The sequence below is a fragment of the Haliotis cracherodii genome, unplaced genomic scaffold (genome assembly GCF_022045235.1).
Source record: "Haliotis cracherodii isolate W230 unplaced genomic scaffold, xgHalCrac1.p SCAF_8, whole genome shotgun sequence".
NCBI classification, from domain to species: Eukaryota; Metazoa; Mollusca; class Gastropoda; order Lepetellida; family Haliotidae; genus Haliotis; species Haliotis cracherodii.
Genome location: NW_027266341.1, coordinates 7,252,896 through 7,280,020, shown reverse-complemented (window position 1 = coordinate 7,280,020; position 27,125 = coordinate 7,252,896). Strand labels below are relative to the sequence as shown.

The 27,125-nt window shown below is 39.6% G+C and overlaps 1 protein-coding gene across 3 annotated transcripts in view; it reads left to right on the top strand.

Annotated features, from left to right (window-relative positions):
* Nucleotides 1-27,125, top strand: part of LOC139449480 (phosphatidylinositol-3,5-bisphosphate 3-phosphatase MTMR6-like) — a 110,374-nt gene that overhangs the window by 28,380 nt on the left and 54,869 nt on the right. For all 3 annotated transcript variants that reach the window (XM_071230898.1, XM_071230899.1, XM_071230897.1), the window contains exon 2: nucleotides 21,904-22,020. In XM_071230898.1, coding sequence (XP_071086999.1) covers nucleotides 21,904-22,020 — 117 coding nt within the window. The remainder of the gene's footprint in view (nucleotides 1-21,903; nucleotides 22,021-27,125) is intronic.

The window sequence follows — 27,125 nt, the reverse complement described above, 5'->3', positions numbered from 1 at the left end:
TCTCTTCACGATATTTTGGATACTACCATTGTTTATGTTTAAGACGTTATAGTTATTATTCTGCTAGTTTACATGAGAATCTGTGATATATTTATATTGGTTATTATACTGTCCTTTGTCTTCAGATTTTTATATGATACAATACAATATGGATGAAATATTACCGATGTGACGTTAACTTAAATTATGTTTGTATTTGATTGTATGGTCACCTGTGGGTTATCGTGTGGCGCTGTTCCCAGCATGCGTAGACCGTTGTTCATACTGTCAATTCCTGGGGCTTGTCTGGCCCAACTCAATTATTTACAGGCCTCTGTGATAGTGCTCGAATTTTGGTGACTATGACATAAAGCAACAAACAGCCTTTTGTATGTCACCATTAAAGATTAAATATGACAGGAAAGTGAACTCTTGAACTCTGCATGTCACTGTTAGAAATGCCAAGATTGCTCATAAAAAATGAAAATTCTGGACAGCTAAAGAATAATCAAATGCAGACTTCACAAGAAATTATCTTAAGAATAAGTTGTCAGTATAGTTGTTTTAGTATTGAATAATTTACAGTTTAGTAACAAAGATGAATAAAAACAAACCAATTAAGTCCAATGTTTTGAGACATGGAAATAAATGCATATTAATTAAACATCATTTCAAGGTAGCATAATAAATGTGATCAAATGGTAAAGCTCCAGTGTGTCACTTTATGATCCCATTGTATGAATTGAACATTACGGCAAACACGTATATACCTGTGAACACAGCAGGACCTGATGACATACCTTGTATCCATGGCAATATCAGATCACCCTGAAATATTCATCAACCCCCTTAGCATGTGTTGTCTAGCATTGCGACTACATGTATATATAAACAACTGGTTTCCATGACGATTGGGATGATAATTGTTATGAAACATTCAAAGTGGCAGTTGAAACCCGGATATCTAATGAAAGTCTCATTTGCTCTGTGGATGCCATGTTGGATTAGTTTATTACTGCAGGAAGGCAGGGATGCATGTAATGGACTGACATGTATATTGTAGTGTATGTCAGGGTGCGACTTAAGCCTTCAGTCCGAAGCCAGAGTCTAGTCAAGTTTGTTCAGTCTAGTATTATAATCAGCTAATAAAATACCCTCTTTTAAATAGCATGTACTTAATTTTTTTTTATGATTTTATTTCTTTTTGGAGTACACAAACAATATGTTTACAGAATATAGTTCACATGCAATCTTAAATACTTGCAAGTTACAAAGTATTTCTATAGATGATAACAAACAAAAACTATTCCAGTGTCATATTGTTGGTGACAGAGAGACCAAAATGTCATGAACTGTGTGTATTTACATTGTGAATACGATATATTTCTGTTGATGTAATATGAATCGGTTAGTTCTTGTTTGATGTGTGGGAAATTTGGTATGGAGTCGGAAATGTTTGATTTGAAAATGTTTTGCTTTGTTACAGTTATAATATGATTTAATACATCATGTACTTAAAATGATTTTCAGAGCAGAGGCAGATATAGAATTTTGAAATAGGCTAGGGGTGCACATAATAGCCAAGTGAGGAAGTGACTTGCCTGAGAGGGCAGTTAACATGTTAGGTGTCGGATAAGGCCAGCAGAGCCATTTTGGTCTGGTAGACTCAAAAGTGTTAAGACTGTGATATGGATAGAGTTTTGTGAACATGCAATACCTTGAAATGTGTGTTTAGAACTATGCAAGTTTGTAAGAGCAGCTGCTCTTCTGACCAACAGATTCTGTTGGTGGTCCCTATTCTACACTACGACCAGTTGGCGTATGCTACTGCCAGTAAGCATCTGAAGGCAAACTATAGGTTTAGTGAGGGCCTTCAGTGTCCAAGGCGCCAAAGAAGGGCACCTGTTCTGGTTTGTTGAGAGCAAAGTGACAGGAGCTGGGTATCTGTATGTATTTGTTGAGTCACTGAGCTGACCCAAGTGCGTGTTGTACAGTACATTTTTTATGAAGGTCACTAGGTTTAGTGCAAGTAGTTGGTTCGGATTTCATCATTGATTATAGGGTATAATGCGCACAGTCTGAATGTGCAGTATTGATTTTTTGGTGTATTTTAATAATTGTGAAAGAAAAATATAAATAAATGACCTGACACTGCACTAGATGAAAACAATCACTTGTATTGCCTGCTAGGGGTTGTATGCAGTGTCATTGAAGACCCTCTTTCAGATGTAGTTGCAGCTGATGCAGAAGTGTCAGGGGGTCTGCTATAATGCAGTGACCAAATATGACCTATGCTAATATACATATACTTGTATGCAGTGGCAGGAGCGCAACAATATATCAAACTGGTGATGTATTACAATTGTTTGCCTACAAACGTACTATGTCAATAAAAAAATTGTAAAAAGTTATGGTTTTGTTGATAGTATCTACTTAACAGTCAGAAAAAAAACATAAATCATTCATCTCAAAAAAACTTTCCGTGTGTTGATTACCAAAAATTAAACTTAACATTAGGCTTGCTTCCCTTTTGGTTTGAGTAGCTGCAGGGAGGGAAATGATCGTCTTTGAGATTGTCAGCAACACCATATTCATTTTCAGTCAATTGATTGATATGATTATCAAGCCTTATACATCACAATACGACTGCAATAGTTGACAACTTTCATTATACTATTGCAATAGTGTGGCATAGCATGTCAGCTTGATGGGGGCGCAAAGCCCGAAGTGATGCAGGTCTCAGATGTTCATCACTTGGTGAAACCCACGAGCATGTAGCACAGCGATGTGGATTGCCAGATCACCATCCATGGGCCATGTTTAACAGAGAACATCCTTTCATAATCACACATGTAAAATAGAATATGTTTCTCTTAACATAAGGTTAGAGACTATGTTTCCCTCAACATAAGATTAGAGACTATGTTTCTCTCAACATAAGATGAGAGACTATGTTTCTCTCAACATAAGATTAGAGACTATGTTTCTCTCAACATAAGATTAGAGACTATGTTTCTCTCAACATAAGATTAGAGACTATGTTTCTCTTAACATAAGATTAGAGACTATGTTTCTCTCAACATAAGATGAGAGACTATGTTTCTCTCAACATAAGATTAGAGACTATGTTTCTCTCAACATAAGATTAGAGACTATGTTTCTCTCAACATAAGATTAGAGACTATGTTTCTCTCAACATGAGATTAGAGACTATGTTTCTCTTAACATAAGATTAGAGACTATGTTTCTCTCAACATAAGATTAGAGACTATGTTCCTGTTGAAAGACATGATTCAACATGAGAGCAATACTGATTCAAGGGATCCTTGACATTAAGAAATATTATACTGGAACAATGGACTGACAGTGAGGGGAATTGTCACTGGTTTAATATTTGATGATCCCACAATATTGTTACTGCCATCTGTGCTGGTATCTTGACTTGATATATTCATGGTTAGCTTAACATCTGTCAGGTCAGTGTTGAAAACAGCCCATCAAGAATATGCTTCACATTGTGTAATAATATTTTGTAGCGTCTTAATGAAGAGGGGGTTTGGGGAACGTTTTTGTAAATATTGCTACTGGTGGTGCGAGTTTGTTCCTGAGTCATAAATGAGAGAGGTAATTCAGTCTGCATATGCAGGGATAATTCTAGGGTGGGGCCTTGTGCTTTTAGCCCCTAAATTTGAAAAGAGGCCCTCATTTTCAAATACAATGGGGCATTTAAACATTGTGCTGTATGGGTAAGTGTGGGTGTATATCTGGAATATTTGAAATTTTCAAATAAAGGGCCCATGTCAGAAACTTCCTAGAGTGAGCTCTGCTAAATAGTGCATTGCTCTGTTTTTTACATTAGACATGCACTGGTCATTAATACAAAGCTAGGATTCACACTGTCCCATAAGAGAGATGAAACTAATACTATGAAGGGGTCATCAAGTTTATTGCCTTGGCTGCTGTGTAATTCCTTTGAATACCTATATTACATCATATCCGCTTATGTCAACAGGAGGTGGATGGACCATAGGTTAACAGCTGGAATCACATTATAATCATTATAACAAACTCATAATAAATACATTTATGATAGAAAAGTTTGGCTAAATTCAAATCTGAAGGGGTGTAAAAAATTCCAAGATAATCCTTAATTTGCACTCTAGTGGAGCTTGTGACTACCACTGCGATATCGGCATCAGACTTTAGTTGGATGTTCTGAAGGTGTGAATCGTAGCTACATGTTAGCAACCAGTGGACATTTTACGATAATAGTGGACTGGTATATAGCTACGATTTCGCAGCTAAGCCAATATAGTGTTAGGAGGCAAACTAAGGTTATATATGGATGCAACTAGACCGCTAAAATGATACATGTTGTTGCAGACAGAACAAAAATATTTATATCATACAGTAGAACATGGATATAACGTAAGAAATCAATTTGTTATGTACATTGTTCGTTATATACGTTTTCACTTGGAAACATCTGCCATCTTGGATAAAACGAAACACAAGACACGTAATTGCAGCATTGACTTTAAAACTCTCAGAACCCCTCTTACAGTTGTGCTCATGAGGTATTTATTACTCGAAATATAAAATGAATTGTCAGTTATAGTGACATTTAAATATATGTATTTCAAAGGGATTGGACAAGATTGAAGTCCTATCATTTCTTGACAATAGAAACAAGAAATTCAAGGCATGTATGCTGTAATCCAAACAAAACATTGCCATAAGGTATGGATGTCATATTCTTTGTGCCTGACCAGTACTATATAAAAAAATGTTTTGCATTATACCAGACTTGGCAAGAGGAACCGGGCATTCAGTATTGTTTGCTTGAGGGCTAATTGGGAGAACGAGCAGCTTCCAACAGTGGTGGCTTGTAACTGATACAAAGAGAAGCTCAGTAAACACTGTAAAGCTGATTACAATCATCTAATGCAAGACCAATAAGAAATTGAATGGGCATTGAATTCTTCCATGGCTCTGACTCCCATTGCTGGATGTGTCAGGGGAAAAGTACTTCAGAAACTCCATACCTGTGCAGTAAATGTCATAACTGTACTCACTGGAATGGAACAAATAACAGGATTCCTTAAAAAATGTGACTTGAGAAATAAATGTAATTACTCTTAACTGTCATTCTGTTAATCACCCAATCTTGCATGAGAAAAAGGAGTTCTTTAATTATATGAATTGCAAGTGATTCCATGGCATCTGATTTGTCAATGAAGTGAATGTTTTTGCATTTATGTTTCCATTAACCCCTCAAAACTTACCCTGTGGATTTACACTGTGTGCACATCAGTTTTTACAATTATCCATCCATAAATACCAAAAACAATTGAAGTCAGTTCTTAAATATATTGAGTAAAATTGTTTGTAAACCTTTCCAAGCAAAAGAGACACCTTATGTGAGAAGTGACCCAACTCAGGGCAGGGATCGTTTAAGCTTCAGAAGGAGTTTGATTAGAGCGTAAATACTAAAGACAATAAGACATTTGACAACACTTTTATCACGACTCTGGCATAAGCTGATGACTGATGTGCGTAGGCAGACCATTGCCTTACCTAAATCTTAATAAGATTTCCAGGGAATCGATCTTTGTTTGATAACCCTAGTTCAGACCCATGCCGTGTCCATGTGCCAAAGTTGACATGTAATTACCGACTTGACGGGCATTTAGCGTAATGGAGTGATGCCAAATATGGCCATTCTGAGAAGATTAATAAAGGCACTGTAGTACGAGTGCTCTACATCGTCCAGTTGAGTCCGTCACGGAATGGCTGCACTCACATAACATCCGCATGAAAAAGTGATGCTAATGATTATGGCACCAAGTTGTTTTCTGGTCCTTCCCACAACTCTCTGTTCTAAGCTGCAGCTCTATGACAACATGGCAGCACACACACAACTCTTGAAAGGGCAGTGTTCCCACTGACTTCTGAAACTGCCAGTCCTTGTGGACTGGCAACTGGCAACTCTAAAAATAACCATTCCCCCCTTATTTATGCCAATAAAAAAAATGTATGAAAATTGTTTGGTTTAAATTCTTTCAACATGTTCAGTGCAAAGTAACTCTGAAGAAACATAGTTAGATCTATATGTCAATGACATTTATTTCAGTCACAATTTTCTCTCTTTGTATTTAATATTTCGAGACAAAGTCGCTAGGTAACAGACAAGCTGACTTTGTTTGAAGAATGTACTTATATGAATATCACCAATGTTTTTTTCAACAACAAAGATTTCTAAGGTACTTTATTTGCCGGTCCACAGGGACTGGCAGTCACATGAATTACCGGTCCAAGCCTAATTTTACCGGTACTAAACTGGCAATTACCAGTAAACGGGAACACTGAAGGCTTTTCCATGTGCATCCTGAGCGTCCAGGTGCGTTACATGCATTAAAGGGTTACTTGCCTTTTGCAACATTCATGCTGCATAGCTTTTGTCAGTGTTTGAAATAAAGGATGAAAGTCGAAGGGTTTTGGTCAAGATGTTCAGGTTTATCTGTGCAATTAAAAGATTTAGGTGTCCTTAGATTAAAATTAAAGCGACAAAACTTGAAAGACTGAAGTAACCCTTTTTTTGTAACAGCGATTGTGAATTAAAAAATGAAGGACATTTTAGAGAGGTGGAGTATATGTTTGCTGTCTGTGGGCTTCGGAGTAAGAGGAGTTGAGGTGAGCCCCAGAAATGGGGTTTAATGTCACGTTCACTATTATTGCATTTATATGGCTACGTACATGGGCGTGTGCACGTGCGTGCATGCATACTTGCATGCTTGCGTGTGTGGGTGTCTGCTTGTAGTACTTAGTCTGGACTAATGTCGATTTTATATAGTGCTAGCCCCCTGAGAAACCATGCCGCAGTTAAACAATTCCCCACTCAGACACAGTATACTGACTCCCAGCCGACCAGTCCTTGTTTTAGCCCCTTCATGCTGAGCGCCAGGTAGGGTAACATCAAGTACCATCTTTTAATGCCTTTTGGTACGAGGCACCCAGGTATGGAACACCCAACCAACCTCAAGACCACGGAGTTAGAGGAAAGTTACAGGAAATGTTCCTTTCTTAATGCAAGAGATCCAATTGGGAATTGGGTGGCTCCAGTTGCTGTCAACTGTTACCTGGCTGGTTACAATTTGTGGATTGCTCACTGTTAACTAGTGAGTTGTCTTGACTTGATGAAAATGGAATATTGCTGCAAGTGGTGGCGAGGTCTTTCACTCACAGGGTTTCAGATCAGTTCATGTTCTAGAACATTGATTGATTGCCATCCGACATATTTTTCATTTTGGGGAATGGTACAGAAGAAGTCCTATAACATTTTGACATTTGTCACTTGCAAGATCACTCATTCGGTCTTTATTCCAATTTCCTGTTTGTCAATCAATGTGCAAGGTGTGCTATTTCTTTTCACAAGTTGCAGAACACAGCACTATTTAATACTTTATAGTATGTTGTCCGACCAATCATACACAGAACACAGTCAAATTATACTGTTCGTCCCTTCACCAATTGTAGGCCTAATGTGACATTATTTTCACATCTTTAGCGCATATGATCATGAACAATATCTAATGATATCCTCAGTGCTTTGTACTAATCTAGTTATGCATGATTTTCGATTGATTGTTTAGCATAATGTCCAATATGATTATTTCCGTGAAGGACCTTGCTGCTTTAACCAGGTTGCATCATAAAGCCACAATGCGATAATGAAGGTGTTGGGAATCAATCAGGCAACATTGGCACATCATTGGAATGTCCATGAAGCAATCTAAACAACCATGTTTCATTAGTATGCAGGCTAAATATAGACTTCCTTCACCTGCTACAAGCCTCATCAATGAACAGTATTTTAAGGCCAGGTAGTGGTATCAATCCTTAGGCGTTAGTCCCATGATCCACAAGCAATGAATGATATGAATAGCTGAGAACCTGGACCATGGGAGGCACACTCTGACATGCCTATCTGCTTTTAAGTTGCAAAGGACTGTTTGCTGTGACATTATTCTCAGTTATGGTTTTGACAGCATTTCACAAGATGAGAATGCTGATGACAGGTTCAATCAGACAGTATCAATAGCATCTATATCAGAATTATAATTACCCTGTCAGCCCTGCCAGACAGTGGGAACAGAGGCTTTGAGCCTGACTTTCAGGGCAAGCAGTGGAGACCAATGAGTTATATCTAGCTTTGCAAGCCAGACATTATGCCATGTAAGGGAAGTTTGTGTCAATTACACCCTGTGGGGTTTCAGGAGCAGATTTGGGGATCACAAGGTCACTAGCTTTGAGTCTGACATCTGTGAGTTACAGGACAAGCAGGACCTGCCTCATGAGTTACTTACAGCGCTGCAATAAACGTGACAAAACCATTTTCATAGTCATGAGAAATCTCAGCTAAAAGCAGAATCCATTAACAGTTCTGACAATATCATAAGTGTGTGTTGAAAGAAATCTGTCAAATAGTGAGTACCAGGTGTTTGCGAAAAGGTGAGCATATCCTACTGTCCCACTGGTGGCACTCATCACAAACACATGCAAAGGCAAGTCAGTTGTTCACTTGATAAAAGCATGTGAACATATGGTACAAGTCAAAATAGGGAATTGCATGGGACTTGTTTTTGACACTGATGTGTCAATTTTGGAAATTTGGAAAGCCAGACATTATGGCAAGTCATGGAACCAAATGTCAGTTTCATTCAGTGGCGTTTCAGGGGCAGGTTTTTGGATCACAAGTTCTCTAGCAAGACTGCTGAGTCTGTTGTGAGGTGAGTGGGCACCTCTTCAGACAGACATCTCTCAGATCTCACCTGGATGAGTGTGTTTCATCCTACACCAATGATAGATGTTGATTGAGATCACCCAGGCTTGTCTTCCTCAGGATGCCATTTGGCTTTCTTAAACACCTGTGTAAGATAATCCACAGATATATCGGAAACCTTTTTGTGTAGGGTCTCATTATTTATGAGAAGTAAGCAGTCACTCATGATTGTTGTGAAATGTTATAATGTGCCACTATGATCATGAGAATAGGCAAAATGCATCGATTCGATGCTAAGTTGGTGCAATCTTAGGATATCTGAAAGAAACAGATTACTGCACTTGTGCCTCTCTGATACCATTTAACTTGCAATATACCGCCTCCGTGGTCTTGTGGTAGAGCGTCCGCCCGGAGAGCGGAAGGTCCGGGGTTCGATCCCGGGCCGCGTCATACAAAAAGACGTTAAAAGATTGTACTTGTTGTTACCCTGTCTGGCGCTCGGCATTAAGGGGCTAAAGCAAGGACTGGTCGGCTCGGAGTCAGTATACTGTGTCTGAGTGGGGTATTCATGTTAAACTGCGGCATGGTATCTCAGTGAGCTAGCACTATAAATCGGCATCAGTCCGGTCTAGTACAAGCAGCCACACATACACGTGCATGCACGTCGCTATATAAGTGCAATAATCTTGGACGCGACGTTAAACCCAATTTCACCTCACCTCACCTAACTTGCAATATATTGTTTCAAACGTATCTAACTCGATTTCGTTTGTTAGATACGTTTTGAACAACTGTTTAGATAAATGGTATCTGACAGACACTCTTCTATTAATCTCTTTGTAACACTCCTGCATATATCTGTAACATTACTGATTACATTGCCTGTCGTGTTTATAGCCTTCTACCTGCTCATCAGCTCTGGGGCAGTAACCCATCTTGCATGCCAGAGCAGAGTAGGTCCCTAGTATCCAAAGCTTCAGGTGATTACTCATGGATCCTCTTACCCTACGAGACTGAATCATTGTGGATCCTCTTACCCTACGAGACTGAATCATTGTGCATCCTCTTACCCTACGAGACTGAATCATTGTGGATCCTCTTACCCTACGAGACTGAATCATTGTGGATCCTCTTACCCTACAAGACTGAATCATTGTGGATCCTCTTAACCCAACAGACTGGATCGTTGTGGATCCTCTTACCCTACGAGACTGAATCATTATGGATCCTCTTACCCTACGAAACTGAATCATTGTGGATCCTCTTACCCTACAAGACTGAATCATTGTGGATCCTCTTACCCTACGAGACTGAATCATTATGGATCCTCTTACCCTACGAAACTGAATCATTGTGGACCCTCTTACTCCAACAGACTGGATTGTTGTGGATCCTCTTACCCAAACAGACTGGATTGTTGTGGATCCTTTTACCCAAACAGACTGAATCATTGTGGATCCTCTTACTCAAACAGACTGGATCATTGTGGATCCTCTTACTCAAACAAAATGAATTGTTGTGGACCGTCTTACCCAAACAGACTGGATCGTTGTGGATCCTCTTATCCAAACCGACTGGATGGTTGTGGATCCTCTTACCCAAACAGACTGGATCATTGTGGATCCTCTTACTCAAACAGACTGGATCATTGTGGATCCTCTTACCCAAACAGACTGGATCATTGTGGATCCTCTTACTCAAACAGACTTGATCCTCTTACCCAAACAGATTGAATTGTTGTGGATCCTCTTACCCTACGAGACTGAATCATTGTGGATCCTCTTACCCTACGAGACTAAATCATTGTGGATCCTCTTACCCTACGAGACTGAATTGTTGTGGATCCTCTTACCCAAACAAACATCCTGGATCATTGTGGATCCTCTTACCCAAACAGACTGAATCATTGTGGATCCTCTTACCCTAAAAGACTGAATCATTGTGGATCCTCTTACCCTACGAGACTGAATTGTTGTGGACCGTCTTACCCAAACAGACTGGATCATTGTGGATCCTCTTGCTCCAACAGACTGGATCATTGTGGATCCTCTTACCCAAACATACTGAATCATTGTGGATCCTCTTACCCTACGAGACTGAATCATTGTGGATCCTCTTACCCTACGAGACTGAATTGTTGTGGACCCTCTTACCCTACAAGACTGAATCATTGTGGACCCTCTTCCTCCAACAGACTGGATTGTTGTGGATCCTCTTACCCAAACAGACTGGATTGTTGTGGATCCTTTTACCCAAACAGACTGAATCATTGTGGATCCTCTTACTCAAACAGACTGTATGGTTGTGGATCCTCTTACCCAAACAGACTGGATTGTTGTGGATCCTCTTACCCAAACAAACTGATCATTGTGGATCCTCTTACTCAAACAGACTGGATCATTGTGGATCCTCTTACCAAAACCGACCGGATCATTGTGGATCCTCTTACCAAAACAGACTGGATGGTTGTGGATCCTCTTACCCAAACAGACTGGATCATTGTGGTTCCTCTTACTCAAACAGACTGGATCCTCTTACCCAAACAGATTGAATTGTTGTGGACCCTCTTACCCAAACAGACTGGATCGTTGTGGATCCTCCTACCCCAAGACATTGATTTGTTACTTGTTTGCTATCAACCACTTTCTGTCCTGACCCTGGTTTAATTATGTACAGGCCTCTGTGGTAGAACTGAAGTGTACAACATCACTCGCACGCATGCATGTACACACTCATTCACTCGCTCTTGCATGCACGCTAGACCCGTGAAGATCCGGGGTAGAATAGGTCTTCAGCAACCCATGCTTGCTGTGAAACACGACTATATCGTGTGGTCAGGCTCGCTGACTTGCTTGATGCATGCCATATATCCCAATTGCATGGATCGATGCTCATGATGTCAGTCGCTGGATTGCCTGGTCCAGACTCGATTATTTATAGACTGCCGTCATAAAACTAGAATATTGCTGATTCCTGCATTAAACAACAAACAAACAAACAAAAAGCATATGCTCTAACTCATGCATGCACACACTCATTCATTCACTCATGTATGCACTGTAACTCACTCATGCACTCTCACGCATGCATGCACACACTCAGTCACTCACCCATGCATGCACACACTCAGTCACTCACTCATGCATGCACACACTCAGTCACTCACTCATGCATGCACTGTAACTCACTCATGCACTCTCACGCATGCATGCACACACTCAGTCACTCATGCATGCACTCTAACTCACTCATGCACTCTCACTCATGCATGCACACACTCAGTCACTCACTCATGCATGCACTCTAACTCACTCATGCACTCTCACGCATGCATGCACACACTCAGTCACTCACTCATGCATGCACTCTAACTCACTCATGCACTCTCACTCATGCATGCACACACTCAGTCACTCACTCATGCATGCACACACTCAGTCACTCACTCATGCATGCACACACTCATTCATTCACTCATGTATGCACACACTAACTCACTGACTCACTGTGATTCTATCTCCTTTATCAGTTATTCAATAGTCCCCACTGTACATCTCATACAACGTGATGGCATTGTGTTTGTGTATTGTGTATTGTGTTCATACAGTCCTAGACATAGTAGCAGAACGAAGCTTCAGCAGTTTAAGTAATGACTAGAAAGGGATAGGCATAATGAAATAGTCACCATACAATTGATGGATGCGAGAACTGACTGTCCACCACTCAATCCATCAGGCAAGGAGGTGTTATAGATTGTACAAGCAATCAAAATAATGATTTGTAGGTCCAACCTCCATTATGACAGTCACAACCTTGAGTGCAATTAGTCATCATAGTGAAATGACTAAGAATTTGTCCCCAACCATTATCCACCTCCATCCTTCGGTGATAATCAATGACCATATGAAGATTGACAGTGACCCCAATATGAGTAATCCGGTCAGCGATGGATGACCACCATCCTACTGTCCTGTTTCAATGGGTCAGCCAGTCAGTAATGGATGACCACTGTCCTTCTGTCCTGGTTTAATGGGTAGATCTTTACTTTGGCTGCACAAAGGTCCGATTGGCTAGTGCACGTCCCTTGTTGACACAAACAGCTTGTACGAGTTTATCAAACTGTGATGATGTATTCGTCCTGCTCAATGGGGCGACTTGTGTTGGGATGGCCTGATCAAGTGTTGTTTGCACTGGGCTATATTGATGAGGAGCAAAGCTGGGGAGAAATTAGTGGAGTGAGAGATACATGTTCTGATGGCCCGGGATGTTTGCTAGGGCGCTGTGTACAGTGTAATTTGCTTTGTGGCGACACGCCTGACATTTCATTCCTCATGTTCTGTTCATAGAGTGAATGGTATATCGATATTGTCAATACTGACTCTAACTTTGATTACACATACCTGATACAAATTCTGGATGTTCATATACCAGTGTTTGAAATATGAAAAACACCAGGGTGCAACCAGGATCCACAGACTTTAGAAGCTGCAGGCACACTCTAAACACTTCATGCCCTCATTCATAAAACTGCAACTGATTGTGACTTTTGAAATTATGAACCCGACACAAGATAGCTGACAAAGCAGGTTCATATAACAGCTGACACAGCAGGTTCAAATAATAGCTGACACAGCAGGTTCAAATAATAGGTGACACAGCAGGTTCAAATAATAGGTGACACAGCAGGTTTATATAATAGCTGACACAGCAGGTTCAAATAACAGCTGACACAGCAGGTTTATATAACAGCTGACACAGCAGGTTTACATAATAGCTGACACAGCAGGTTCAAATAATAGCTGACACAGCAGGTTCAAATAATAGCTGACACAGCAGGTTTATATAATAGCTGACACAGCAGGTTCAAATAACAGCTGACACAGCAGGTTCAAATAACAGCTGACACAGCAGGTTTATATAATAGCTGACACAGCAGGTTCAAATAATAGCTGACACAGCAGGTTCAAATAATAGCTTACACAGCAGGTTTATATAATAGCTGACACAGCAGGTTTATATCATAGCTGACACAGCAGGTTCAAATAATAGCTGACACAGCAGGTTCAAATAACAGCTGACACAGCAGGTTTATATAATAGCTGACACAGCAGGTTTATATAATAGCTGACACAGCAGGTTCAAATAACAGCTGACACAGCAGGTTAAAAAAATAGGTGACACAGCAGGTTCAAATAACAGCTGACACAGCAGGTTTATATAACAGCTGACACAGCAGGTTTATATAATAGCTGACACATTAGGTTCATATAACAGCTGACACAGCAGGTTCATATAACAGCCGGGGCACGGGTGGCCCAGTCGTCTAAGGCACCGCGATTCGCTGTGCAGAGTTGATTGTGGGTTCGAATCCCAGTTCGCCCCAATTATGTTTCTAGGTTTGTCAGAACCATACCCATATTCGTGGGTTTTACCGAAGTGGTAAACGTCTGAGACCTGCATCACTTCGGGCTTTCCTCCCACATTAAGCTGACACGCCGAGTCAGTATACTGTGTGTGTGGGGGTATACATGATAAACTGGGGTTATGGTATCTCAGGGGGTCACGGGTCATCTGAGGTGCCACGATTGGCTGTGCAGAGTTGCGTCCCTTGGGCACGCCAGAAACCTATAATTGTGGATTCGAATCCCGGTTCGCCACGATTATGTTTCTTGGTTTGTCAGCACCATACCCATATTCGTGGGTTTTACTGAAGTGGTAAACGTCTGAGACCTGCATCACTTCGGGCTTTCCTCCCACATTAAGCTGACACGCGGCTATATAACTGGAATACTGTTAAAAGCAGCGTTAAACCCAACTTAGTCACTCACTCACTCATATAACAGCTGACACATTAGGTTCATATAGTTAGGTATGATGTTGTGGCTTGACAGTTAATTTTGTTGGCCATTTGCCTTTTGAATGTCCAATTTTGTTTGGCTACATTACATTGTTTGATTCAAATCAAGCTCACTTGTGAGAGACAAGGTGCTTTAAGAAAAAATCCTCAGCTCATGAGACAGGTTTGCAGAGACCACAATTTAGCCCATCAGTGATACAGAGGAATTACATCCCTGTGCGTCAAGTCATGTTAGATTTATTTGGACAGACATGTGACTATTGGGAGAGGGCCAAATTGCGGGGGCCCCAGGGTAGTGGGGGTTAAGGCGGTGGTTATATTGATTGAAACTTAGTTATTTGTGCCGGAGATCTGAGTTGTCATTCTCTGGATTTCTGAAACAATGATGGAAACGACCTCCTGAAGTCCACAGGCCCATATTTTCACCATCCTTCAGAATTCTGCAGCTTTAGCAGAAAACTGGGCGAAGTTCAATATTAATGTTAAGAGATTCGAAGATTTGATTCAATTGAAATAGTTAAATGAGTAAATGAAAAAACTATAGATATGACTCATCATGAATGAGACCACAATAAATCAAGTTTTTATCCACATTTCATTCAGTGCTTCCTTGATAAGGCTTTGTAAGAGTAGCAGAATATCATAAGAACCCCCTCTCTTAATTACTGGTTTCAAAAGTGAAAGGGAAGTGTTTACTTTTTTTCACATTGTGTCATACTTGGGCAAATAAAGAAGCCATGAATGGCCATGGCGGTTTATGAAATGAGGCAGAGAGGGTTGAGGTTAAAAAGTGCAGGATTTAAAGTCTCTGACGAGGTATTAGTTATGAAGGGTAGCTGAAAAGTTCTGAGCCTAACTATGATGGACTGTGTTGATGGAGTTTGGGTTCTTATTACTTGTTCAACATAATCACCTGCGAGGTCCACACATTTCCGCCAATGATACTAGAGTGCCTTGATCTCACTGGTGTAGAAGGCTCCCTCCTGGAGGTGTAAAAAGTCCTCTACAGCAGAAATGACATCATCAGTATTTGCATGATGTTTGACAGACAGTTCTTTCTTCAAGTTGTGGAAGGAGTGGAAATCTGAAGGTACCAAATCTGGAGAGTACGAAGGATTTCAGTGAGTTAAAGCTAGTCATCCATTGAAACCATGGCAACCACAGACTTGGGCACTGAGGCATTGTCCTGGTGATACAACACACCTTATGTGAGTTGCCTAAGAGGATTATGGTCTGACCTTTCTGGAGGTAGTCCACGATTCCTTTGGAATCTCAAGAAGCCGAAGCTGTCCCCTGTGCCAGCTGATGGAACAGACTTTGCCTTCCTTGGAGGATGAGGCTTAAGATGTTACCACTGATTTGACTGTTGTTCAGTCTCTGGTTAATTCTGGTGAACCCCAGACACATCCATGTTTACAAATTGCTTAACAGCTCACCTGTGTCTGCTTCAAATGAAATTAATTCTCACGAAAGACGATGAAACTGGAGCACTTCTGATCTGGAGTAAGAAGGTTTCATAATGTCCAGTTGCTTTCTCAGAATGTTCCTAACTCTCTCATTAGAGATGCCTACTGTGTTGGTATGTAACGTGTGACGTCATTGATTATTCATAATCATATCATGTATTTTATCAGTATTATGAAGTTTAATGTCTTCCTGATCTTGGATGATCTTTGGGGCTTTCTCTTCAGCTTTTGAAGTCTTTAACAGATGCAAAGGAAGGCATATCATCCCCTAAAGTTGACACCATTTCCACATGGATGGCTGTTGGAGTTGGCCCTTTCATGCAGTAGCCAATTTTGGTCATTTTCATCAGAAGAGACTACCTAGGCATGTTGATTCCTGCAGAGATATGCTGCCTGGTTGTGTATTTGGTTCAAATACAGCTTACCTGTGAAGATCTGGGTTAGAATAGGTCTTCAGCAACACTTGCTTGCTGTAAAAAGCGATTATCCTTGTAGTAATAGGCGACTAACGGGATCGAGTTGTTAGACTCTCTGACTTGGTTGATGCATGTTGATCATATCCCAATTGCATGGATTGATGCTCATGATGTCAATCAATGGATAGTCTGGTTCAGACTTGATTATCTACAGAACACCATCATATATCTGGAATATTGATGAGTGTGGCATTAATCAACAATCAACATCATCAACCTGTGACATGAAGGTGATGACAAGGACCCCCTGACTTTCATGCTTAATTTCAAGCACTGCTTCATGTCAAATGCAGCTTGTAAACGTGGACAGTCTTGTACTCGTACATGCCATCTGTTAAGAGTGTCCAATGTTTTCTTCGTAGTTAGGCTCAGAACATTTCACCCACCCTTCATAAGTTACTGTTTATGAACTTTTAGCTTGACATGTCACAACTGGGATATATTCAGTATGATTACCAAAGGAGTTTTAAGCAGGATTGTTTACTTTGCCATCAAGTCTTCTCAATTTCAAAAGACCAGTGCCAGGCATCAGCTCCTGGAGAAATTGGAATCCATTTTGTGTGGAATATGAAAACAGAATCCTCAGGATTCCAAGGATCTTCAGATTAAATAAAGCCGAGTAGAGTATGTATTCACCCATTCAACTTTCTCATCATGGCTGAAAGGAAATCTTTAACTATTTTTTTTATTGACTAATCAATTGGAAAGAACGAATAGATTTAACACTGTGGCTGGCAATGTTTGGGAGAACACCTGAAATATTGATGTGTGTTGCATGACAAGCACCTGCCCATTGTGAAAACACTGATCTATAGATAATTGGGAAAAATTATAAATATGTTGTCCAATCATTGATTTCCAGATTCATGCATGAATAATTCACATTCTTTGGTTAAAAAAGGTCATTCAGTTTTTCCAGAAGAATCCTACTTTGGATCAGTATAGTTTTTTAAATCATATCAAGAGCATATGATTGGATGAAGTCTGTAATTGGCATTTAGAAGCCGGAAGAACATGAATACAATTTTTTATGGATAGCAACTTGTTTTATTCTATGTCACATATGGTTGGAGTATAAACATGTTATCTTATTTTGAAAGTGTACAAGATAGAAAGTTTCTTTATGAAGGGCCAATGACTTTGCAGTGCTAGATTGTTCTGGTACAGTCTAGAATATCATGAGGCAGTGTGGCAATCCTGATTCCTGTAAGAGTGGTGTGATTATTAGTTGTTGGACAATGCACTGATGCATCGGTGGACCCCGATTTTATACTTCTCGATTCAAGTATCAATCACAATCGTACACAGAGTAAAAAGTATCGATTCTAACCTTAAATGTATTCTTCAATAAATGTTACACCAAACACTAATTACTAGTGAAATTGTGTCGTGAAAACGTAAATATTTTCATCCATTGCGCCATACTTTACACTGCCAATTGTAAATGGTTAGTGTGCCAGGTATTTGTCCATCCTGTCTATGAAACACATGGCTTACACACCACGGAAAATAGCACATGCAAGAATCATGATATGTATCGTATCGCGAGCAAGGTATCATGATACGTATCGTATCGCACAGTTGGTATATTGTCCCAGCCTTAGTGGTTATGTCCTTTTGGTACAGTTGACCAGACACTTCAATCATCTTACAACCATTCAACAAAGTGACCACAGACAGGAGAGTTGAAAAATCAACAGAAAGTTTAAGAAATGCTAACCTCTTCTATGCAGAGTGTTCTGAGGTTGTGTATAAGTACAGCAGCTGTTTGAGCCCATATTGCTGTGTTTTGTACCCCATATGTGAATTGGTAGCATATCGAAGGCCATGTTTGACAACTATTTATCATGGGCAGAACTGTCAGAAAAGGGGTGATCCATTAAACACATCATTACATAGAAGAAGGGCTCCATCAGATGACCGTAATTACTTAGAACAAATTATGGCTGAATCTCCCTGGTGTATAAAGCGCTTGATTAACCTAACTTGTCCAGGCCAGCTATCTTGACATGTAGTCATGATAACCTACACTTGTCTGTTCCCAAAGTTTCAGCTTAATAACAACTGTCAAGCCCTGTTAGATTGTAATTAAGGAGTCCGCTAGTGTGCCTCGGGTCACCAGCCATGTGCACCTTCATCTGTCTCTCGGGCCCCTCAAGCAGGAGGACTGCTGACGAGGGCATCAGATGTCTCTGATACATTACAGTGTATTCTTAACAGTGTCCAAATTTAAGAGGTCCTGGGCTCAACGTCTTCTGTGGTATTTGAATATAGGGACTCTCTAAATCTTCAGCTTGTAACATGAGGAACAGGTGAAGATCCAGGTTAGAATAGGTCTTCAGCAACACTTGCTTGTCGTAAAAGGCGATTGTGATTGTCGGCAGAGGCGACTTATGGGATCGGGTGGTCAGGGTCGCTGACTTGGTTGATGCATGTCATCGTATCCCAATTGCATAGATGGATGCTCATGATGTCAATCACTGGATAGTCTGGTTCAGAATTGATTACCTACAGACCACCGTCATATATCTGGAATATTGATGAGTGCGGCATTAATCAACAATCAACAACATCAACCTGTGACATGAAGGTGATGACAAGGACCCCCTGACTTTCATGCTTAATTTCAAGCACTGCTTCATGTTGAAACAATGTTTCCAGGCATGACAGGGGTCTAGATGCTGTGGTCGATGCCTGAAGGACCCCAGGGTGCTCTTTAGTTTCTAACACTGTGATCTAGAGTTAAGCCTTACAGGACTGCACTTGTTGCAAGTGCTCAGATGGTCTGTTTGTCTTCCAGAATGGAAATCTAGGAATCTGTAGAGACAGATTGAAACTGATCTGAGTTTTGATGGATTTCTTACAGTTATGGAGAGGGTTTGTCGTTTTATTTACATGGGCACTTCAAACATGGCCATCTGAGAACATATTGACCAGCGAATATGATCATGTTGGTCAGTTCAAAGTCTCATTTAGACAGTGGTCCATTGACCTACTTTTCTGGCCTTGCACTGAGAAGTATTAAAGTACTGGGCCGTCCGATCCTAGGCCATGTTCACGCATGGACCCAAATATTTAATGACAATCCACAGTTGTCCGTGATAATGTCACCTAGATCACAATAGGTAATGTTTTCCTCTTAATTAACCAATTTCACTGTGCCTTTAGGTTTATCCACTGTGGGTTCTGTTATCAAAGTCACCAACCAGAGTTGCGTGTTGGGAGAGTTTCCTGGGATTGTCAGCCCAAACATAGGAGTTGAGAGAGAGAGTGCTTCCGTCTGGTCAGGAAATGAGATGATCTTTCCCTGGATGTATGGATTGGTCCGGGTTTATATACCAGATCTATACTAATCTATAGTCACTGCCTCGGGAACAAGCAATCAATTATTTTCAATTTGGTGTCTGATTACACAGTGTTTGTGAAACGGATGGTTTGGAGAAGAATGGGTTGGGGGATGTAATGTGGTGCCAAATTAAGTGCAACAAATGTAGGTTGAAATTGATAGAAAAACAACTTTGTGGATCCTCGTCTTCTGAACCTTCCAGCTGCTGAAGGAATGATAGTGGTTGTCTGCTAGACTTCAACTAATGTACACATGATACCATTTATGTTGAGTGTCAGTTTAGGTTGGTCATTCAGACACCCTCTTGAGGCTTACAGGAATGATTAGGTCACTAGCACTTATGTACGTCGTTGAAGTGATTATTGTTGAGATGGGTAATGATCTTTCCGTTCTCAAATGCATAAATGCGACTAATCTGTTGTCAATACTGTCTCGATCAGATAGGGCAGACACACTTTGGCTGAAGGGGTGCTATTTGGGGATGCATCATTGTTAATGCTATGGAAATGATCCATAGGGTGCTTAAGACATTGTACTACATAACATATGGCAATTCTTTCCTTTCTTAATCTGAGTAAACTGTTTCTACCTCTTCATGCATCATTTCCAGCACATTTTACACCCTTTACACCTGCTTCATATTTCTATCTATATTTTTAAGATCATATCCTTGTTAATATTGTGACAAAACACATTTTTAACCTAAATCAATTATGTAATGGCCGCTTGTATAACTGTTCCACAGCAATAGCTATTGAACTACCCTTTCAGGTGTTTCCTCTGCCGCTTTGTATCATATGATGTGACCCAGTATCATATGATATGACCCAGTATCATATGATGTGACACAGTATCATATGATGTGACCCAGTGTCATATGATGTGACCTAGTATATGATGTGATCTAGTATCATGATGTGACCTGTATCATATGATGTGACCCAGTATCATATGATGTGGCACAGTATCACATGATGTGACATAGTATCATACAATGTGACCTGTATCATATGATATGACCCCCATATCATATGATGTTACACAGTATCATATGATGTGATCCAGTATATGATGTGACCCAGTATCAGATGATGTGACCCAGTATATGTGACCTGTATCATATGTGATCCAGTATCATATGATGTGACCCAGCATATGATGTGACCTGTATCATATGATGTGACCTAGTATCATATGATGTGACCCAGTATCATATGATGTGACACACTATCAAATGTTGTGACACAGTATCATATAATGTGACACACTATCATATGATGTGACATAGATTCATGTGATGTGACACACTTTCATATGTAGTGACACAGTATCATATGATGTGACCCAGTATCATATGACGTGACACAGTATCATATGATGTGACATAGTATCATATGATGTGACACAGTATCATATGATGTGACACAGTATCATGTGATGTGACACACTATCAAATGTTGTAACACAGTATCATATGATGTGACACAGTATCATATGATGTGATACAGTATCATATGATGTGACACAGTATCATGATGTGGCACAGTATCATATGATGTGACATAGTATCATATGATGTGGCACAGTATCATATGAAGTGACATAGTATCATATGATGTGACACAGTATCATATGATATGACCTGTGTCATATGCTGTGATCCAGTATCGTGTAATGTGACCCTTTGTTTGTGCTGGTTACTGTAATACTGCACAAGGAATAATGCTGTTCCTAGAGTAAACCCCGGGTTTGAATCATTCTTTGCCTCCTGTGACATGTTGTATAAATGTGTGTATGTGTTTCAGGTGGAGAATGTCAAGCTCATGTTGTATAAATATGTGTATGTGTTACAGGTGGATAATGTCAAGCTCATGTTGTATAAATGTGTGTTTGTGTTACAGGTGGATAATGTCAAGCTCATGTTGTATAAATGTGTGTATGTGTTACAGGTGGATAATGTCAAGCTCATGTAGTATAAATGTGTGTTTGTGTTACAGGTGGAGAATGTCAAGCTCATGGACCGCTTCAATGCGAGGAAGCCAGTGGTTGGCACTCTGTACCTTACTACAACACATCTAATCTTTGTCGACAATGCGGGCAAGCGAGAAACATGGGTAGGTCACATATTTTCCTTGCTGGTTTCTACCTCGCCCAAACCGTTGTTAATCAATTTTCTCTTGGTCTTAATGATCTGTTTAATGTGTTACTAATGACAAGTCTTGTTATAAAAGTGTCTAGGAAACCTGCCTGCCCAACAGTCCGAGCTGGGACGTTTTTGTGATGGATGCTCCAAGTTTACAACGTGCACGTCTGATGATGTGGCAGGAATCCTTTTCGTAGATCAAGTTAATAAAATGAAATAAAAAAACTTATATCCTTAGTGGCATTTACATAAGTATATCACAGAAAACTAATAATTATTCTGCTAAGCTCGTAAAATATGCATAAAATAAACTGAAATATGCAGTCAAATCAATCCTAGGGTATCAAATACGCAACAAAAACTAGAAATATGTTACTGAATTAGAATTAAGGCCAATTTTATAATTATTAGATAAAATGATTGTGTGTAAGCCGATCGCCAAATTCACTTACTAACAGTTACATTCTGGAAAAGCTCCTGCGTCAAACAAACTAGTCAATGTACATGTTGGATCTTAATAAGTCGCTAGCTGAAGAGAGAGCCGCCAGCAGACGCAGATTGGTATACTACTATTTACATAGTTTTAAATGATTTACAGGGATTGTTATGAAACCGGTTTTAAGTTAAATACCCAAATGGAAGAAACAGGTTGGTCCAAAAAAAATTGAATACCCTCTACAACTTGCGGATACCCTATCAAACTTAAACCCCTTGGTTAATACACAAATAACCAAAAGCTTATCTAGAGCTCTGATTTCATGTATGAATTAACAATGCATAATCTCTTATTATCATGATTATACCCATCTGTAGTTTTTTGTTGAAATTGTTCCGTCCAGAGTAAAAATAATCTGGACTGGCAGCATCATAACTGGTAATTTTTCTCAATCGTGAACACTAATAATAGGGTCCAATCTTTTTGAATGTTTCACACTGCTTCCGCAGAGATCGCCAATGGTCACAAATAATCTAGAGAACACTAAACTTCATAAAGCCTCTTCACTCTCTATAGACACAGTGTAGCAAGGCAAACGGTTCCCAAATGTTAGAATTGTAACTTCACTAGTCAACTTCACACAATGTTTCAACAGGACCAACATCATTACGGAGTCTTCAACTTTGCCTCCATGAATTGTTTTTCTTATTTTTGCAGGTTTTTCAGACCCTGACTCAGGCTGACTGTAGTTTGTGATCACAGATTTGAGAAAATTTGGTTCATTTAACACAAAACCATTACACAATAATGGATTGTAATTATTGATGTGTTGATGGATGGTCTCAAAAGTTTCATTGTGATAAATTAATACCTCTACATGCATCAAAGCTCGAAGGTATGACAGAATCTTGAGCTGTCCACAAATAGATGAGACTTATGAAACATTGCCACCAGAGTTTTGACAGCTTCGGTCTCACTTCCCTATGTTGCAGTCTCAAGATCAAACTTAATTTCCTGTTAGGTATTAATCACTTTGTGGCTTCTGTCTTGAAAATGATTGAAAGTAAAGAAACGTCCTCATCTCGGAGCAAGGCTTATTACGTGAAGTTCTCAAGTGTAAGCAGAATCTTGATCAAAGTCTTGTCAGAACCTCATGTTTTGAGTTGGACATGTTTTGTCAGAGAGGAACACTTTGGCTATCATGTTGGTTCCTAAAGGAAAAATGTCTTGATTCAGTCATGATGAAGATTCTGTGCTTTAAGATGAAATCAATGACATTGATTCAGTCTGGTTGAATTATGCAGGAAATCAATACTGAATCTTCTTCAAAGGAGTGTATTCAGTCCAATTTTCTATTGGACAGTCTTGACTATTTTTTAGCCATGGATATTCAACAGAAAGTTTACCATTCAAAGTATTTCACATTTTTGTAGTTCCTGGTTTTTTGACAATTGCAAGGCTGAGTAGTCACCAGTGAGTGACTGTAAATGGTTTTTAACCCTGGGTCACCTTCGGTGATGATATCTATGAATTTTGAATGTGGATGACGCTTGAAGAGTGCCATGTCTTTGAGCACGTTACTGCCCAAGATGCCATTCTGAGACAGCCTTAATTAAGACATAATGGCATGGTTGTTTCTTTCTTAGGGTTGTATAAGCTCACTGATCATTTTCTCTGACACCCTGAAAATTAAGAATTGATGTTAATGATTAGAAAATGACGACTGAGAGAACTTCTTTGTTGTAAGTTTGGAATTAATAACAAAGAAGGTACTTAGTAAGAATTCATACTTTGAATATTGAATGTTAGCATCTTATGTTTAACACTAATTCATATGTTTTGTTTAGAGGATTGAAAGAAAATTGAATATTCTGCCTTCTCTAGATTTCATCAACATAGACCCACCAGTGTGCTCAATGAATATATTTGTTCTCTGCATTTCTAAGAGTCATCAAACTTCATCTGCTTGGTTGATGAGCACAGACACATGCAGGGTTTTAAGGGAGAATTTTCTCTTGGTCAGCACAATGCAGTCTCTGGTATGTGGAATGTCATCATCGGTGTTGGGATTGAAAGCTGACTTTACATTTGAGTTATGGTGCTTCACACTCAAGTCTGCAATTACCACAGAACTTTCGTGCCCTGCTTTGAAGGAAGCGAAGGACTTGGCTGGTTTCCAGGTTGGACTCAAGCCATTATTCACTAACCCAACAAACCACTGGCATCTTCGAACTTTGCCAGTCTCAGAGAGAATATAGTCATCAACATGAGCACATCTATGTTGCCATGGTGTTGTTAATATAAGCAAAAGCATGTTATTACAGGGACTTTTTCTAGGATTCTTAACAAAGTTCTTTTGGCAGGCAAAATGGAAAAAAATCATTATTTTGCTCAAACTAGTTGACATCTGTCAGAAGGGAAGTAAACTTTATAGTTTCATCTTGGACAAAATTCTACCACTAAATACAATATAAGATAATCCTCAAGACAATGGTTGTCTGCCTTTGCGATAACTCTCTCATCAATTGAAGAAGGTTGATGGATTTCTGCATCCTAACATGGCCAGTTCTTGTGTCAGTGGTATTTACGTGTGATATATCGGAGCAGTAGCCTGCAGACTTGGAAGTGATGCAAAATCGGAAGAAGAATCTTGTTGGGAAGCCTAGCAGATAAGGTCAATCAGGTTAGCTGGGTAATGTCATGGGAAGCCTCTTGCGTAAGACTGTCATGAGAGACTGTCAGGGCACTAGGTATTTTGTGTAGGGAAGGAGTAAATTCCGTCTTTGCGTGGTAACAAGGCTTCATTAGTTGAGATGAATTTGCGGACTGAAACCTGGTATATGTGACAGCACTGAACTTCAACATTTCAGAATAATAAATTCAGTAATAATTCTTACAGGAACATTGCTTTGTGGCATTAGACAGCAGAGAAAGTTTAACGAACATTTACCTTTTCATGCAAATTCTGTGAGTGGCAGGTGGTACCAGAAGATCAGGACATGCTTACCCTTTTTGTGAACACCTGGTGTCATCACATTTTCAGCAATCTATTGATACATTTTTCACCACCTTTTTGCCTTTTCGCCAAATAAAATCTGTTTCAGAAGATAATCGACCCTGATTGTTCTCTGGTGTTGACATTCCATATTTGCTGTACTCTAGATAACTATTAGCAGTTGTGATTTGTGCTTGTATGTGTATGCTTATGAGTCAAACAGAATCATATGTGCGTGATGTTTCATGGCGGTAAATTGTTTGATGAAAACAGAGCATGACCATTCCTTGATGTCCCAAACGTGGTTACCATAGCTACCTGGAGATAAATGTTTTAGCCATGGCCTCAATTACTTCTATAACATCTTAATATCAACATGTGAGAGTGATTTTGCTAATTTTATGACAAATGGCTTTTGGACATATTCACCTTTATATCTATTTATCTTGCTTCTTCCACATCTTGATATCAATATCTAACAGGCAGTTTGCAAGAGACAAATGTCATTAGGACATTTTCATGACTTTATCAAATTTTGGCAGGACATTCTTCTACGTCATGACCAAATTTTAAAAAATCTGTTGGAAAGTTTGGATGACAAACAGTCAATGCCCAAGAAAATGAATTGACCTGAAACCCTGTTACTCTCTCCGTTGCCATTGGCAACAGAACCAGTCTGGAGTCCAAGACTGGTAACTTTGGAGTAAGATCAATTTTCCTGAATTTTATATTCAATTATTATCCATTGTTATGTCAAGTATCATTCATTGTTAGCTTCATGTATTCAAATTGCTTTCTTTATCTGAGAATTTATTCAAGCTTTCCAGTTGTTTCCCTGAGAAGAAACAATTACTTAGTGTTTCAAAGCAGTTATGCAATAGGTTCCATGTGTTCACTTTGCTCCTGTCATTGGTTGAAAGCAAGACTATAACTATAATAACAGGAGCCCAAAGGTAAGTAGTTACTTTTAAATGTCAGGGACAAGTATCTACTTAATGCAAACCACTTCTGTGGTCTCGTTGTAGAGTGTCTGCCCGGAGAGCAGAAGGTCTGGATTTTGCTCCACGGCCACACCTGTTGGGCAGACATGACCAATATCATCCTGCCATTTGGAGACAAAGATCATTTGGATTTTATTGTGGAGGCATACATGTTATAAATTTGCATAGTTTTGTTTTATTAAAAGTAGTTTGGCTAATCGGGTGGGGGTTTTCTGCCTGTGTTTTAAAAAGAAATTGATTTGAGGCATACCTGGACCTAGAGAGAAACATTTCTTCTTCCATTTGGTCAACAAGGAAGTTTTTGGTGCAAAAGTTTTTTTGTTAATGAGGTGGCAATTTTCAAATATATTGTTTTACAATCTTGTAAAGGTATATACATTAACACCTGATTCTAAATAGTCTGATCCATAGTGTAGGCTTGCCTGAGGATGGTCAAACACAAGGGCTGTAGCCATTCATGGTAGTAGCATGGTTGGCTTTGGGATAAGGCATCCAAGCCAGGTAGTTGAGGTTGTACTTCTCAGAGTGCTTGCTCAAACACCCTGTCTTCAAGTAGTACATGCCAAGAATTCAAATTTGGAATCATCATCTCATTCCTGAGAAGTGCTTTGTTTTGAAAGGTATGCATGTGTTATTAATAACTT